Source organism: Erinaceus europaeus, chromosome 8, assembly GCF_950295315.1.
Source record: "Erinaceus europaeus chromosome 8, mEriEur2.1, whole genome shotgun sequence".
In the NCBI taxonomy this organism is placed as follows: Eukaryota; Metazoa; Chordata; class Mammalia; order Eulipotyphla; family Erinaceidae; genus Erinaceus; species Erinaceus europaeus.
In genome coordinates, this window is record NC_080169.1 from 114,604,192 (window position 1) to 114,622,363 (window position 18,172).

At 43.0% G+C, this 18,172-nt stretch overlaps 2 gene segments (V, D, J or C); both read left to right on the forward strand.

Annotated features, from left to right (window-relative positions):
- The first annotated feature begins 417 nt into the window (after positions 1–417).
- LOC103112869 (T cell receptor beta variable 5-5-like) lies at positions 418–1,002 on the forward strand. The segment is given in 2 exon segments: positions 418–512; positions 644–1,002. Coding segments are annotated over 2 exon segments (408 nt in total).
- A 993-nt stretch (positions 1,003–1,995) lies between these two features.
- Positions 1,996–2,546, forward strand: LOC103112870 (T cell receptor beta variable 9-like). The segment is given in 2 exon segments: positions 1,996–2,044; positions 2,188–2,546. Coding segments are annotated over 2 exon segments (408 nt in total).
- Positions 2,547–18,172: the final 15,626 nt, after the last annotated feature.

Genomic DNA, 18,172 nt, shown 5'->3' on the forward strand with positions numbered 1-18,172 from the left:
TTTACAATCTCTGTGTAATTTTACCTAATAAACCTCCCACCCAATTTATCTAGATTCCAACCTTCTTAGTAAGTCTTTCATTTGGTGGAAACAAAATTCCTGATTCATGGTGAGGTGTATTTAAAAAAATAAAAGAATAATATGTGTCAGTTCCTATTGGAAAGAAAAACAAATCTTGGATATTTACATAAATTTTGAGCTTATTTTAGAGACTCAGATACTATTAAGAAGTTCTCTATGATAAAACATTTAGAAATGTACAGGCAGGGAAGTGCACAGAGGATAAGCTTGGTACATGCCAAGGGGGCACAGAGAACAAGGCACATAGACTGCTGGGAGGGCAATATCAGACCAGTGATGAGATAGCAGTGACTTCTGATGCAAATCGTCCTATCAGGGCAGCAGAAGGGTGAGAGCTGTAGACCCGCCTTGAGCTGGGAGTTGTCTGGTCCCTAAGGCTGCCATGGGCTCCAGGCTCCTCTGCTGTGTGGCCCTGTGTCTCCTGGGGTCAGGTGGGTCCTGGGCTCTGTGTGAGTCTGGGGTAGGACCTCTGCCAGAGACACAAGCCTGCCTCGATGAGACTTCAGCAGGACACCTTTCCTCTGTGGTGTCCCACAGTCTCTTTTTGTCTCCTTTCCAATAGGCCCAGTGGGTACAGGAGTCACACAAACTCCAGAACACCTTGTCAGAGCAAGAAGGCAGCCAGTGACCCTGAGATGTTTCTATGAATCTGGACACCGCTCAGTCTACTGGTATCAACAGACGCAGGGCCAGGGCCCCCAGTTTATGGTTCAGTATACAGATATGGAAGAGATGGAGAAAGGAAAACTGCCAGATCGGTTTTCAGTCCAGCAGTTCAAGAACAACCACAGCTCTGAGCTGACTGTGAGCTCCTTGGATCTGGAGGACTCAGCCCTGTATCTCTGTGCCAGCAGCATAGCACAGCCCTGCACCAGCCACAGCCTGGAGCACAAAAACCTTCCTGCTCAGCTCAGGAAGTGACAGATGCGTCACGTGAGTGTGCTGGCTCAGCCTGGGAAAGGGGAAGAACCTCTGTGACCCTTTATAAATAAATAAATTTTAAAAAAGAAGAACCTCTGTGACCCTTATGATGCCAGGTTTTTAAAATTAGAGGAATCATGACATGCAGCTGTCTATTTTAACCGTTCGTTTGCTTGAGATGAAGTGACTTGCCCAACTGCATATTTTCAGAGAAGAAAAGGAGTCAGGTCTCTTTTTCTACATCTGCAAGCACCCCAGGCCCCAGCACCCACAGAGCTGACCCCTCATCTTTCTCTCTTCCCACCTCTAGATTATCACAGTAGGAAGATCATGCACCTTACGTGACTTTCCAAACCTGACTGACTTCAAGGAACATGGGACTCAAGAGTAGAGACCATCCCTTGATCCCTCCTTGTGACCAAAGAAAGATACTTTGAATGTTTCTGCACTGTAGCCTCTTACAGACCTCGGTCACTTGGTGCTTTTTATGGAAAATTCACATTCCAGTTTCCAGGAAGGAAAAGAATAGGAATGACCATTATTCATTCTTTGTCATGAGACTGTGGACTTTTTAGCCACTTGGGGGCACTGTGGACACAGAGAGCTGTGGGCATCATAAAGGGGTGGGAGCCCTTAGGCAGGAAGGATTTCCTAGAACCGGTAAGTGAAAGGGAGGGCTGAAAGGATTAGAGAACTGAGGGCTGGTTAATGAATGGCAGGCAGGGGCCAAAAGAGGCCCCCAAGGTACATGTGGTCAAATGAAATCAAAGCAACATTGGTTGAGGGGCTGTACAGCTGAGGAAGGGAATAGACAGTAGATAATGTTGGAGCTTGCCAAGGGACACAGTCTAGAGCCCAGCCTGCAGGGACTGGAGCAGTAAAACAGTGACATCACAGCAGTGCCATCAGAAGCAAATGTCCTATCAGGGCAGCAGGAGGGTGAGAACTGTAGTCCCACCCTTATCTGGGAGCTGTCTGGTCCCTGGAGCTGCCATGGGCTCCAGGCTCCTCTGCTGTGTGGCCCTGTGTCTCCTGGAGACAGGTGAGTCCTGAGCTCCATATGAGTCTGTGACAGGCCTCTCCATTTCAGAAACCTATGATGCAGGGGGGGGGGGGGGGGGGGATGTGGGCTGCTGAGGGAGGCTTTCCTGTGTCTGTGATTAACTTCTGTCTCCTCCTCAACAGACCCAGTGGAATCTGAAGTTGTCCAAATCCCCAAGCACCTGATCAAAGCAAGAAGACAGCCAGTGACCCTGAAGTGTTCCTATGAATCTGGACATTACGCCTTGTACTGGTACCAGCAGACCCAGGCCCAAGGCCTCCAGTTTCTGGTGCAGTATTACAATGGGCAACTGAATGAGAAGGGAATTCTCCCTGCCAACTTCTCAGTCCAGCAATTCAGCAATGACCATCGCTCTGAGCTGACTGTGAGCTCCCTGGAACCAGAAGACTCAGCCCTGTATCTCTGTGCCAGCAGCATAGCACAGCCCTGTACCAGCAGCAGCCTAGAACACAAAAACCTTCCTGCCCAGCTCAGGAAGTGACAATGGGAGCCTGGGGGTGGCAGGAGACTGACACAGCCTGGGACAGAAAACAGTCTCTCTGCTGATTATAGAGGTGTTATGTGTTAATGCTTCTGAAATCATGAAAGTAAGAATGGCTTTTACCTGTTGATATAACTTAGAAGAATTGATGTCCTCAAGGTCATAGTTCAGTATCCACAGTGTAAGTAATGAAACAGTCTCTCCCCCCATCTCTTTCCTTCTTTCTTTCTTTCTTTCCTTCTTTCTTTCTTTCTTTCTTTCTTTCTTTCTTTCTTTCTTTCTTTCTTTCTTTCTTCCTTCCTTCCTCCCTTCCTTCCTTTCTTTCTTTCCTTCTTTCTTTCTTTTCCTTTCTGACTTTCTTCTCCTCCGGTGTTATTGCTGGGCCTCGGTGCCGGTACTACAAATTCACTGCCATTTTTTTTCCATTTTATTTTATAGGACAGAGAGAAATTTGAGACAGGAGGGGAGATAGAGAGGTAGAAAGAGAAACACTTGCAGACCTGCTTCACCATTTGTGAAGCATGCCCCCTGCAGGTGGGGAGTCAATGCCTGAAACCCAGATCCTTGTGCTTAGTACTATGGGCACATCATTCCAGGTGCTCCACTCCCCCCATCTATATGTTTACATATATGGTACATTCATTCCATAGAGGGGTGTCCATATCTGCTTCCTCTTCTTCAGAAATTTTTCTTGCCACTAAGTTATTGATACAGTACAATAACTATATAACTACTTCACTGTTACTGGTGATCTCTTATTTTACTTTGATTTTAATAGAATTTCAGAGAGAGAGAGAGACCTGCACCATAGTCTCACCACTTGTGAAGGTTTCTACTGTAGTTGGGTACAGAGCTTGAGCCCCAGCCCTTATTCATGGTAACAGGTGCACTACCCTGGGGACGCCACCACCTCCTGGACTGGGAAGATAATTCTTCTTGTGTGATTAGCATAAATTCTTTCACAATGCCTTTAAGGATTGATTGATTTAATTCTGCCTCCAGCGTTATTGCTGGGCTTGGTGCCTGCACCACGAATCCACTGCTCTTGGAGGCCATTTTTTTCCCCATTTTGTTGTCCTTGTTGCTGTTGTCATTGTTATTGTTTTTACTGCTGTTGTTGTTGGATAGGACAGAGAGAAATTGAGAGAGGAGGGGAAGACAGGGAGGAGGAGAGAAAGATAAACACCTGCAGACCTGCTTCACCTTTACTGCTTGTGAAGCGACCCCCCCTGCAAGTGGGGAGCCAGGGGATCCAACTGGAATCCTTACCCCGGTCCTTGTGCTGCACTCCATGTGCGCTTAAACTGCTTAACTACCGCCTGACCTCTTCACGATGACTTTTAAGGAATACATCACTCAAAACAAGAAATATCCACTGACCCTCTCAGGTTAAGAGCCACTTTATTTCCCTGTGACCACTGTGTAAACCCAAGTAATGTGATGTATCTCATGGAGTCTGTATGGTTAAGAATTTCCCAGATGTGCTCTCCTGCTGTACAGGGAATTTACAAGCAATGTAAATGGTACCCTGGCCCCCACTGGAAAGAAATAGAAACAGTTCATTCATAAAGTGTATCTGCAAATATTTGGGGCATATACCATGTACAATTGCAGTATATGCAAAATATAACATGAAAACAACTGTTCTACCCATTTGTAAGTGTAATGTCTAGAAGATTGAACTTGTAACATTTACTTTGACCTTTGTTTTATAGCACATTTAAACCTATAAAATATATTTTGTGTAAAAACTACACTTGAAACAAGCATAAAGACACAACTCTTGAGAGACTAGTGATACATAGATATAGTGTGCATAATGATACCATATCCAAGGACCTAGGTTCAATCCCAAGATCCTACCTGCACTAGATTGCTTCTTGAACAGAGGAATAGGGTGGCAGGTGTCTCTATATCTCTGTCTCTACACTGTCAGCTTCTCTTTGTCTCTACAAATAAATGACCAACAGTTGCAGTGGACTAGTCGTCCTAGCACCAAAACTCATTTCTTTTTCCATTCCTTCCTTCCTTCTTTCCTTTCTTTTCTTCCTTCCTTCTTTCTCTCTTCCTTTCTTCCTTTCCTCCAAAGCTCTTTACTAAAGAAGTTGAGTGACTTGAAGGACACATGACATCTTGACCAAACACTCTTTCTTTCTAAACTGTAATTTGCAGACATTTTTATTGGACCCTGTGGAGGAAGAGGTGTGGCCCTTATTCCAGGTTGGCTCTGGGACTCTGTCAGGGAGAGTGACACCTCAGAATGGTTCTCGGCAAAGCCTGCTCCCTGCTCAGCACCACATATACAGGAGACCCCTCCTCTCTGCCCTGCCCCTGCCATGAGCATCAGCCTCCTCTGCTGTGTGGCCACCTGTCTCCTGCAGGCAGGTGAGTCTCCTGGCTGGGTCCATTCAAGGGGGCCATTTCAAGGTCCCAAGTGCTCAGACTGGTCACTGTATCTGCAATGTTTGACTCTCCTTCTCTACAGGCCTGGTGGAAACCAGTGTTATGCAGAGCCCCAAATTCCAGATCCTGAAGACAGGACAGGAAACAGAATTGGAATGTGGCCAGAAAATGAATCACAACTACATGTACTGGTACCGGCAAGACCCTGGACAGGGGCTGAGACTGATCCACTTCTCAGTTGGTGCTGGTGTCACTGACAAAGGAGAGGTCCCTGAGGGCTACAGGGTCTCCAGGCCAGATACAGAGAGCTTCCCCCTCACACTGGAGTCAGCTGCACCCTCCCAGACATCTGTGTACTTCTGTGCCAGCAGTTTATCCACAGCGCTGCCCCACCACCTCCCCTCTGCACAAGAAGTCAGGGAGGCCCTGCACCTGGGGCTCAGTGAGTCCAGGGCTGCTCAGCCAGGCAGGGAGCTGCCCCCAGAGCCTCAGTGAAGGTGCCTCCAGCTTTGCTGTCCAGTGTGACACAGCTCACATGCTCTCTGCGCTCCAGCCTCACTGCTTCACATCAGTCTGTTTCCTCTGTGTCTGTTTAGTGCTCACTGCTACCTTTGCTTCAGCTTGAGCAAATCTTCATTCCAGAAGGAAGTATTCGGGTATCACGGGAGGTCCAGGTTTAATTCTTAAGCTCACATGTAACAGTGTTGTTGCGAGGTGTTTGGATTTAATTCCTTTGGAAATCCCTAGTTACTTTTCATTCAGTTTTGATTTATGATCCATTAGTGTTTAAGCAGTGACTTGAATTTATTTTAAAAGAACTACTTACATTTCTCATTTTTTGTAACTAGAAGAAATAGAGAGTGTGAGATTGTGCTGGGAGCCAAAACCTTAGCTAAGTCTCTCACATAACCGGTGAACGGACATTCCGATCATTGTAACTGTGATTACCATCTAATTGTTTGGAAAGTTGCTCATCCACCTCCCTCCCCCCACTACCTTAGCAGAACTTCCTCATGGTGTGTGCATAAATTGTGACTGCAAAATAAAATTTTCAGAGCTTGATCAGAAACCTGTCTTGCTCTCGTTCTTCGTGTCTCTTGTCCCCTCCATTCTCTCGCCCCCTACCCTAGGTTTCCGTCGATAACCCCGCAGGCCGGGGCACCTGGCGCCTGACGTGGGGCCTTTTTGGGTCTGGGGTCCGAGAGAACGTTGCTCCCCGATGGTCGACCAAGGAGCATACGACCACCACTTCAGAGAAGGAGTGAGTGAAGGTTCGCATTGGATCGCCGCTCTAGCCCAGAGTGAGTGAAGATCCGCATGGTGATCGCCGCAGATTCACCCATCTGTGAGATTGATCCGTTTTGAGGTAAGAAAGAGCAACGCAATTATGGGACAAGCATTGAGTATAAACATGATTTGTTGCTTAAGGGCCTCAAAGAGTCCCTCAAGACACGAGGAGTAAGGGTTAAGAAAAAGGATCTCAAGAAGTTTTTTTTTTATTTTGTGAGTGATGTTTATCCTTGGTTCCCCTTAGAAGAGATTATTGATGAAAAAAGATGGGCTAGAGTAGGAAACTGTTTAAGAGATTTTTATGAGACCTTTGGTCCAGAAAAGATTCCAGTCCAGGCTTTTTCTTATTAGAATTTAGTAAATGATATACTCAAAGTCCATAAACATTGTCCTGATGTACAGGGAGTCATGAGAGAGGGAGAAAAAGTCTTACAACGACACTCCCGGCCACCTTCTGTTTGTGAGTCTGTCTCTATTCCCATGCCTGATTCAGGAGACCCCACCCCTGAGGCTGCTGAGATCAAAACGGCTCCTGCTAAGTCCCCTCCTGTTAAGATTTACCCCTCTTTGACAACCTTAAGACCCCCCGCCAAAGATGGGCCTGATGATAGTCTTTCTTTTGAAGAGGCCTTATCCCTTGATGAAGAGATGGCCAAATATCATATTTCCTGACCAGCCACCCCTAGGCTCTTCTTTGTCCAGACCGCCTCCCTATGCCACCACCCCTCCGTTTTGTGCTCTGGTCCTTGACTTGGCCGACACCACCAAGGCTAAAACTCAACTAGCACAAAAAACAGCCTCCCTTAGAAAATTAGTAGAAGAAAAACGAGACCATTTACAATGAGTTAAAGAACTGTGGGCTCTTGATTTGGCATTATCTTAAAAGTAGCCAGCAAAAAAAAAAAAAAAAAAAAAAAATCCAGCTTTTCCCTCTGGCTACCACCAGAGCTCTAACTTAAAAACTATTAATCAGAGAACCAGTACACACTTCTGATAGAAATTTAATGATTTGTTTCTTTAAAACTCTAAAAATGTACCTTAGCCCAGAAAAATAATTTTAAAGATTTTTCTCCATGCGCAGTAAACTAAGCCCACCTGTTCTGTCCGTGCAGCCAATCACATCACAGAGCTCCTGCTCCACAGATTGGCAAAGACTGCAGTCAGTCATTCCTCTAGCCACACCCGCCCCTCCTGGGGTCGGGGTGGGGTGGGAGTGGCTGTGAGCTATGGAAAAAATTTTTTTTTCACCAAGAATGTCTGTTTTAAGTCTGTGCTAACCTTGTTTTCACTAATATGTGTTAACCCTCCAAAATAATAGTTTGCTTTAAGTTTTAAATAAGATTTAGTTAAGCTAAATGTGGTTTTTAAGATCCTGACTCATAAAGTTGGCACACCTTTACCAAAGTAAAATATAAGACAGTTTTGTCCTTCTGATAGCTAATATCAGCTTCAATTCATTAGTTAAAAGATTTTCTGAGATCTCTAGGCATGGTAAAATGCCCCTGCAGTCTCTCTCCCTCTTGTGAGAATTGTAAATCTTACCAGCACCCCAATACCAACTGCCACTGTTTGTTAATTTGTTAATTCCATGTTTGAACTGGCTTTCTAATAACCCAGTCAGTGTACAGCAGTGGTCTTGCCAGGAAAAACGGGTTAAATGTGGTATTCCTGGCCTGATAAAAAGTTTTCATTTGATAGATGTGATTCAACAAAATTATTTAGAGTAAAATGGTCATCTAAAAGAAATGTTAACAGTAAAAATTTATTTTGAACATTTTCAGCTATGAGGTTTATCTTAGCTTTTTAAGTTACCTATCCAAATCAAAGTGAAAGATCAATTAAATTGTGCCCTTATTCACCCTTATTCATAGCTGCCCTAAGGGTGTGATAGCTTTGTGATAAGCAAAGATCCTAACAAACAAAGTTTAACATTTTACTTAAAATTGTTTTTAAAATACTTTCTCAACTAAACAGGCAAAACTGGCTTGGGTTAGTAAAAGATAACACAATGGTTATGTTAATTATCTAACACCAGAGGCTTTTGCTCTGAAAAATGAGGTTTAATTTAAATAAGATATGTAAAAAAAATTTTTTCCAAATAAAACTTATCAAATAAATATGGGGCGGCCTAATGTAGAGCTGTATAGATGTTTTAGCTAACCTTTTTACATTTTATTCAAGAAGTATGCCCCTGGTTTCCCTGAAAATGAACTCTAGATATTAAAACATGAGAGACTAGGTAAAAAGTTAAGAGAGTTTTATGTCTGATATAGACAAAAATGTTCCGGTTAAAACTTTTATTTTAAAACTTGTTAAGAGATTTTTAAATCTTACTCATGAGTTAGTTACTTTTGCTTTTACAGTGACTTACTCCTTCTAATAAAGTTGTTACTGAGATAACTCCCCTATTTAGAAAAACTACAAAAATTATGAAATAATTGGCTTTTGAGAGTACATATTCTACATGTCAAACTTTAATCAGTTCTTTTAGAGAGCAAAAAATTATCTGGTTTGTTTTAAGACACTGTCAGAGGTTTATTCTTGATAAATTAAGGTAATACATGGTGCTTCTGGTCTGATAGATTTGTTTTGGCAAATCCTGATTTAACAAAATTATTATTTTAAATATTTAAGCTATGAGGTTTTATTTTAGCCTTTTAAGTTGCCATATTAGAGTTCTAAAGAGCAAAATCTATTAAGAGTTTTATATCTATGCTTACTCATGATAGCTTTGTGATGAGTAAAGATGTTAGTAAACTAAAGTTATAATAGTGTGCTTAAACTGTCTAATCAGTTTAAAATAATGCTAAAAAATGGTAAACATTTTATCATGTCAACACATTAGGTATTGACTTTCTATAACATATTGGTATATTTTAATAAAGAGCCTTCTAAAATCATATGAAAGAACTGAAGCTAATTCTAACCATTAGATCATCAATTAACTTGGTACAAGTTCTCTCCCTAAATAAATAATTATAGGTACATCTGCACATGAAGAACTGACTGCTCATATGGTAAGATTTAAAACTAAACATTTTTCATTTTTTATTTATGGGTATGTGATGACTCCTAAAGTCACTCATATCCTAAAATTTTTCTCATTTTTTTACAAGCCTCTTAAAATTTTAACGCTTGACCTGCCATAGTGAGGGCACTTTACTGGCTCCTTCATTGTTTAATTAAGATCCTCCTATTCAGACTTTTAAGATTAATCCCCATTGATAAAAGCCAATGCTCTCTGGCAGATTGATGTAATTCACCTGCCCATGTTTAGTAAACAAAAACATTTTTTTTTTCTCAATTGGTACGTTTTCTAAATTTATGTGGGCTACAGCTCAAACAAGAAAAAGCTCAAAAACCTTAGGAGTCATATGCTCTGTTTTGCTTCAATAGACATCCAATCCATGTATTTTTGTTTCCTTTAGAACATTAAAAGCTCAATAAATAAATAAAAAAAGAAGGGGAATGCACCCCCCCAATATTCAGTTGGCTAGAGTGTCAATGAAGTAATTATACTAATATTTACAAAAATTTGAATTGTCCATTTATTATATCTCATTGACAAAGCCACCCACTCTCCCAGCCATAGAGACATATTCTTTTTCTTCTGTTTTTCAACACTGGATGTCCATGTTTGTTTTCCTTTTATTATGGTGGATGACATTATTGATCTTGCAAAATCCACAGTCCCTGTTGGCAAGTCCTTACCACAAAGGACGCCATGGCAGTATATAGTCCAGCTAACCTCACCAGCCTATCCAAGTCTTCTCTTTCTGCTGACCTACCACTGCTGACTTCATCCTTATATGTTTATTGACTTCTCACTTTTCTCCCAATATTCCTCATGTTCAAGGAACCTCACCTTGACTTCTAATGTGTATGCACCTCCTCTGTTTGTGTTTTGGTACAACACCACCCTATATTTTCATCTCGATTCTTCTCTACCTGGTCCTTGCCTCCTAGTTTTGCTTGTTCCACAGCTGACCCTCTATGAAGAAGAAGAATTTCATCAGTTGGTGCCGACGATGACCAGACGTGCTGTTTCTTCCCCTGGACATCACATCCACTGACTGCTTCCCTTAGACTTGCTGGTGGCACGCTAGGACATTTTGATGCCCCTTATGGGACCCCTGATTAGTCTTTTGTTAATGATTACCTTGGAACCCTTTATTTTTAATAAGATTATTGGCTTTATAAAACAACAAATTGACTCCTTGGCATCGAAACCCTTACAAATATATTACCACAGACTTGATTTGGCTGACAGAGGCTTGGCTGAACCTGAGGGTGACAGACCTCTTTTAGGAGCTGCATAAAACTCAGATTTATGCACGCCAGCCTTGGCATGGTGTGGGCACCGGTAAGGGGTGCAGGGCTAAGCACTGCAGGGGGAGGACCCTATAGTCCGCCTCTGAGTCCCCCGTGAAGCAAACCTGATTTGCATGGAGGTTGGTGTCAGTCATCAAAACTCTTCGCCATGAGTTTTCCTCACCTTAGAAATAGTGGCTCTTCCTCCCCTCCCAAAAAAGACACCAAGAGCGGTATAAGATGTGGGAAGATCAGTTCTATATTTACCCCATGGGAGAAATCAGGTCAATACTTCACCCCTCTGGTTAATGTCTGCTTATCTCTTGATAAGATTCCTAGCTTTTACCCTCAATTGCCGCCTCACTTAAATTGTAAAAAGGGAGGACATGCTGGGAGCCAAAACCTTAGCTAAGTCTCTCACATAACCGGTGAACGGACATTCTGATCATTGTGAACGGACATTCTGATCATTGTAACTGTGATTACCATCTAACTGTTTGGAAAGTTGCTCACCCACCTCCCTCCCCCCACTACCTTAGCAGAACTTCCTCATGGTGTGTGCTTAAAATGCGGCTGCAAAATAAAATTTTCAGAGCTTGATCAGAAACCTGTCTTGCTCTAGTTATTTGTGTCTCTTGTCCCCTCCATTCTCTCGCCCCCTACCCTAGGTTTCCGTTGATAACCCCACAGGCCGGGGCAAGATTGGAGAGAGCATTGTTCAGAACTGATTTATGGGGATATTTGAGACTGAACTTGTGACTATTGAGGCACAAGAAAGACATGCTCTATGTTCTAGGAGCCTGCACTATCTCTCAGTCCTATGACTTATTTTAGGGGGCCAGGTGGTGACACACCTTGTTAACCACACATACTACAGTGCACAAGGACCTGGGTTCAAACCCCAGGTCCCCCAACTGCAGGGGGAAAGCTTCATGAGTGGTAAAGCAGTGCTGTGTCTGTCTCTCTGTCTCTCTCCCACTCCTTCTCCTCCCTCCTTTCTCAATTTTTCTCTGTCTCTACAATAATAAATAAATAGATAAATAAAATTGAAAAATGCCTGGTGTGTGCACACATATCTATCAAAAAGCAAGTGAAGGTTTAATGATGATGAAGGAGTGTGAATGAAGACAGGAATGCATGAAGAGTGGTGACTGAATTGTGAGACAATTGTAGAAGTATAATTGCTGAGAACTAGCATCACCTGGGACAAATCTCTGTTCTAATTACTGGGCTCAGGTGAATCTGTGACCTAAGGGGAATCTCCAACAAGGATACACTTTCATGTTTGGATGGATAAATGAAAAAGAGATGTCTTTAGAATCCATAACTGATGTAGAAAATCCTCCGGGAAATTGGTGTGAATTAGACATCTGCCTCATTACCTTAGTGATAACTGACAAAGTCATTGGTTTTAAAATTGGGGGAAAAAATCACATATATAGTAATATATACAAAATATCCTTCATGTTGCACTATCTGACATCTGAGGATAATAAAACAGAAGATGATGGGGTATAGCATAATGGTTCTTCAAAAGACTTTCATGCCTGCGGCTCATCTGAGCTTCCATGTTCAATCCCCTGCACCACCATAAGCAAGAGCTTAACAGTGCTCTGGCTCTCCCTGATTCTCTCTCTCTCTGGTTCTCTCTCTTTCTTTCTGTCTCTCTCTCCCCCCCTTGTAAATAAAAATAAAATACAGCAGAAAAATAAAATAGGTAATGTTAGTGATATAGTGTTTTTAGCACAGCCCTCTCCTCCCCACTTGGCCATTGTTTTATGGCCTGGAATGCTGGGTATTGCAAATTTCATCCTAACACACCCATTGACTGTGCAGTGACTATTCCATTCTAACTTGAAATGCTTGCTCATGTTGCAAGTGTTTTTGTAGCCACTAGCTGAGGGTCAATTTGAATATCACTCTCAAGTAAGTTAGGCTCTGAAGAGAAGTACAGGACACATGTGAATGGGTGTGTGTATGGCGGGGGTTGGGGGTTGGGGGTTACTTTAGTGTTGCCAGGCAAAGGTAGAGGAATTTTCTGTTCTGCATGAGATAAAAGCAATTAATTCTCGACAGTCTGGATTTTTGGCCACTAGGAGGCACTGTGGACCCACAGAGCTAAATTCATCATAAAAAGTCCTGGGAGGACCTGGAGATGGTGTTTGTCAAACTCATAGATCATAGCTTTTTCAGGAAGGAGGTTAAATTAACTGATTGTGTCCTCACTCCCCAGAGAATGTAGACTCCTCTGTAACCAGAGAGGGAACCTGTAAGACTGGGAAGGTAGCAGGATTTGAAATCTGGCTCAGGAGTTCAGCAGGTCTGACAGAGAGCAAGGTGTCAAGTGAGAACAGAGGGCAGCCCCCAGGCAACCTTAGCTGAGGGATGAGCAGCCATGGGAGGACAGGGGAGAGAGTGGACATCATGGGACATGGTTCAGAGACCAGCACATTGTCTCCAGAAAGGGTGTCTTTAAACAATCATGTCAGAGGCAAATAGTCTGCCCAGAGGAGATATTTTTGAAACCCAAAATTGTGTGCACAGGTTCAATTACATAATTAGTGGCAGCTATTATTCAGATATTATTAAGATTTAAACACAATAGCAGCAGAATTTATAACTCAGTGAGTGTCCTGCTGAGTTATAAATTATAATACCACAGGAAATAATAATATAAATAATAATATAAATAATACCACAGGACTCATTCCAAAACTGGTGGAATGAGTCCTGTGGTATTATTCATGTGGGCTCCACTTTTTTGTTGTTATCCTGATCTGTGTCATTGTTCATGAATTGGTATCACTCCATGAGATATGCTGTCTTAGTTATCTTAGATCATTTTTAGATACCCAGCAGCTCACTGCTCTCTTGACATTTTTATACTTCTGCTTACACTGGTGTCCTCATGCACTTTCAAGCCAGACCTTGTTCATTCCCCCTCCAAATATAAAATAAGCAAGGAAGTCGTTAACATGAGTGCTTTTCTATTCCTGTCTCAAGACACAAAGTAGAAAGAGCTCTCATGAGTGAAGATGCCCCTACTCTCCTGGAAAGGAGTCCATAAACAGTGAGTGTTAGTCTTCAAAACTGATGATCCCAGGAGTTGGGCGGTAGCACAGCGGGTTAAGTGCAAGGACCAGTGTAAGGATCCCGGTTTGAGTCCCCCGCTCTCGCTTCCCACCTGTAGGGGAGTCCCTTCACAGGCAGTGAAGCAGGTCTACAGGTGTCTGTCTTTCTTTCCCTCTCTCTGTCTTCCCCTCCCCCTCTCTGCCTTCCCCTCCACCTCTCACCTTCCCCTCCTCTCTCCATTTCTCTCTGTCCTGCCCAACAACAATGAGGACATCAGTAACTATAACAATAAAACAACAAGGGCAACAAAAGGGAATAAATAAATAAATATTAATTAAAAAATCTTAAAAAAAAACTGATGATCCTGCCCATGGGATTTGCAGGCAAATAACCAGAAGACCAATGTAGGTAGGAGGACACTAAGAGATTGTGACTGGACCACGGATATAGTTCAGTGGTTTATACAACAGACTTTCATGCCTAAGGCCCAGTGGTCATAGGTTGAATCCCCAACCCCATCATAAATTAGAGTTGAGCTTTTTGTGTCTGGTTAAGCAGAAAGAAAGAAAAATAAGTAGAAAAAGAAGGTTGTGACTAATTAAACAAATAATAAAAAAGGATTTTGGAAACAGGAAACAAGAGTTCTACAATACATAATAAAGCTGAGTTTTCACTGAGCTGCATCTCCTAGAAATATGTGTGTATTTTAAACTAATGATTATAAGAATATAGAAATGAAGTGGGCATAGATCTGCAAAGTGTTTAATAAAGAGGTTAAGAGAGAGGGAAGGTGTGTCTCAAACAGGAAAATGCACACTTCACTTTTGAATGTGTTGTTTTTACACCATTTCATTAGCCTCCCTGAAGGGAGGGTTCCTGTCCACATGACAGGATGACTCTGGGGCACAGGCAGGCACACGGAGCCTCAGATAACTCCCTGTAGCTTAAGGTCCCCGACAGGCTCAGCACACACAGCAGCCCCTCTTGTCTGCTCTACACCAGCCATGAGTATCATCCTCCTGGGCTGTGTCTCTTTTCTCCTGCAGGCAGGTGAGTCCTGGGTGACAATTTCAAGACCCAGAGCTCAGCTTTTCTCTTAAGTCTGCACCTTCATCCTCATCTCCTTCTCTACAGGTCTAGTGAAAGCTGGTGTCACTCAGACTCCTAAATCTGTGATCCTGAGGACAGAACTCAATGTGACACTGGATTGTGCCCAGGACATGAACCACGATCGAATGTACTGGTATCGACAAGATGCAGGTCATGGGCTGAGGCTGCTTCATTACTCATTTGGGATTGACACCACTGACAAAGGAGATGCCCCTGATGGCTACAGTGTCTCTCGATCAGAGATGGAGAGCTTCCCCCTCACAGTCAAATCGGCTTCCCTGTCCCAGACATCTGTGTATTTCTGTGCCAGCAGTTTATCCACAGCGCTGCCCCACTACCTCCTCTCTGCACAAGAAGTCAGGGAGGCCCTGCACCTGGGGCTCATGAGTCCAGGGCTGCTCAGCCAGGCAGGGAGCTGCCCCAGAGCCTCAGTGGAGAAGTCTCCAGCTTTATTGTCTGCAGTTACACAGCTCAGACTTGATATTTTACTCAATTTTAGTGCTCTCTGCCATCTCTGATCCCTGCTCTTTACATCTTTATGATTTTTAAAAAATTTTTATTTATTATTGTATAGAGACAGAATGAAATCGAGAGGGTAGGGGGAGATAGAGATGGAGACAAACCTTGAAGTTCTACTTCCCCTATTCCTGAATATTTCCCCCTGCAGGTGGGAACCAGGGGTTTGAACCTGGGTCCTTGCACACTGTAGTCTTTGCACTTAACCAGGTGCACCACCACCTGGCCCTTTACTCTTTATGCTTTCACAGATGATTTTTCTCTGCATTGGACATTGTTGTTTTCGCCGGGATGGCTTCATGGGCAGGTAACAGATGACCAGAAACTCCTGGCTGAGCTGAGCAGTTTAATCTTTATTCACCAGAGGGCAAACAACCTAATCACCACACAATGTGCTCCTCCATCTCCCCGCCCCCCGCCCCCCCCCAGCATCAGGAACTCAGGAAGTACATAGGGTGGGGGGGGGGGGGGAGGGAGAAGCTCCAAACCAGCAAGCAGCAAGGGCTAAACCAAATCTCCCAGAGGCAGGGGGAGTGAGACCAAACCAATGTAACAGAAAGACCACAACGTCAAGCAATGTTAACAGAAGAGATCCCAGAAGCATACCAACAGGACATGGGCAGGGTCCTTGCACTAGCTCTGCTTTTAGAACTCACTCCAATTGTGAGAAAATTGTTAGTTCCTGAAAGAAACATCTTTCCCCTCTCTGCTAAAGCTGAACTCCTCTGAAACTTGCATCTAGCATGTGCTTTTCAATTTTTTTGCCTTAAGTCCTCTTGAATGTTTGCAGTTATCTGATTATCCATATGCCTGCCTTGATCTTTGACTTTTGACTCCATGGGTGCAAAGTTATAACTTGTTTGTTCCTACAACAATGCCTGGCATAGTAGTGTCTATGTATAGCACAGAATGGACAGAGGAGGAATTATGAACAGTGAATACACCAGGCCAGCTATACAGATATTCTAGCTCACACTTCACCCAAGTTGATACAGGATCAACTTAGAGAAATTCATACAAAATGCTGGACTGGGGTTTATTTTGGATCCTGTTGAATAGATTTGATTTGCTTGCAAGAATCCCTGTGTGATGATAGGGATAGATTCCTTCACAAGTTTCTTTTCCACCCCCCCCCAAAACTACTTTGCAGTATATTTACTTATATAATTAATACATTTCTAGAATTCCTCCTTAAAACTTTGTTTAATAGTGTTTCTGATTAAAACACCAAAAGACAAACAAACTAAGAAAACCTGTCACTCCGTGTGTTGGTTGTCATGGATGAAGTAGGTTTGCCCGATTTACAGGTAGAAGAGGCAGCTATCAGGGGAACTTGACCCTGCATAAGCATAAAGAGGCTCCAGGGAAAATATGATTGAATGAACCGATTATCAGAAAGACAGTCAGATGTCACCTCTGGAAGTTCACCTACATGAGCAGAGGTTGCAGTGTCTGGGAAATGAATGTATGAGACTGTATCCAGCCCCTGGCGTGACCTTGAATGGGGACAGAGCTAGGTCCATAGACATCTGCAGACAGAGATGCAGCTCATTTTGTGTGGCGGCCTATCTGGGGGCCCAGGGTAAAGGTCCACAAGCTGTGGGCAATATTTCAGCAGGTAAATGGACACAAAGTGACGTGGATTTTCTTGCTCTTTTGACACTTTGTATTTTTCTGTCATTTTATCTCCTGCATGATTAGTATCTTCTTATAATAGTGTACATTCACTTTCTTGCCTATCTGATTTTCAGATGTGTTCTTGAAGAACTCTAGCATGGAAGTAAGGAGAACACATTATATGACTTTTAGTTGTGTCTTCCTTTTCTCTGTTTCTTTCTTTCTCTCTTTCTTTCTTCCTTTCTCTCTTTCTCTCTTCCTTTCTCTCTTTCTTTCTTCCTTTATCTCTTTCTCTCTTCCTTTATCTCTTTCTTTCTTTCTTTCTTTCTTTCTTTTCTTCATTTTGTCAGCAGGTTTATATCTGGAGCTCAGTGCCACTCCTGGCAGCCATTTTTTCCCTCTTTTTTAATTTTTTGTTTAAATTGTATAGGACAGAGAGAAATTGAAAGAGGAAGCGGAGATAGAGAGGGAGCAAGAGAGATACCTGCAGACCTGCTTATGGGTCTGCCAATGGGGTACAGAAGTAAGCCAGCAAGGAAAGGACAGGAGCAGTGACATCAGAGGCAGTGATCCTATCAGGGCAGCAGGAGGGTGAGAGCTGTGGACCCACACTGAGCTGGGAGCTGTCTGGTCCCTGAGGCTACCATGGGCTCCTGGGTCCTCTGCCCTGTGGCCCTATGTCTCCTGGAGACAGGTGATTCCTGGGCTCAGTGAGACTCTGGGGTGTATTTTCCATGTCAGACACCAGCTTAACTTCTTGAAAAGCATCCCCCTCCCCCGCAGGTGGGGAACCAGGAGCTTGAGCCCAGATTATCCTGTGGGTCCTTGTGCTTAGCACTATGTGCGGTTAACCAGGTATGCCACCACGTGATTCCTGTATTTTTCAAATTTTTGAGTAGGGAAAATAGTAGAGACGAGAGATTCATCTTAGTGTAAGAATGCCAACTAGCCACTACTTGATCATGCTGGAAAATGCCTGTCCCCCTGAACCTACCTTGGTTATAGCTGGTAGGGTGTATCTTTTCAAGACCCCACAAATTCAAATATAATAATAATATATATCAAGCCACTTTTTAAAAATGAACTGTCTGAAATTTGTTGACAATTAATAAAATTGAGAATTTGGAAATTCTTGGATCAGACACATCACAAGGAGCTTGGATTCCAGTGTTTGCAAGCAGGATATTCTTTTAAAAAACATTTGTTTATTTATTTATTCACTTTTATTGCCCTTGCTTTATTGTTGTATTTATTATTGTTATTGTTACTGATGTCATCATTGTTATATAGGACAGCGAGAAATGGAG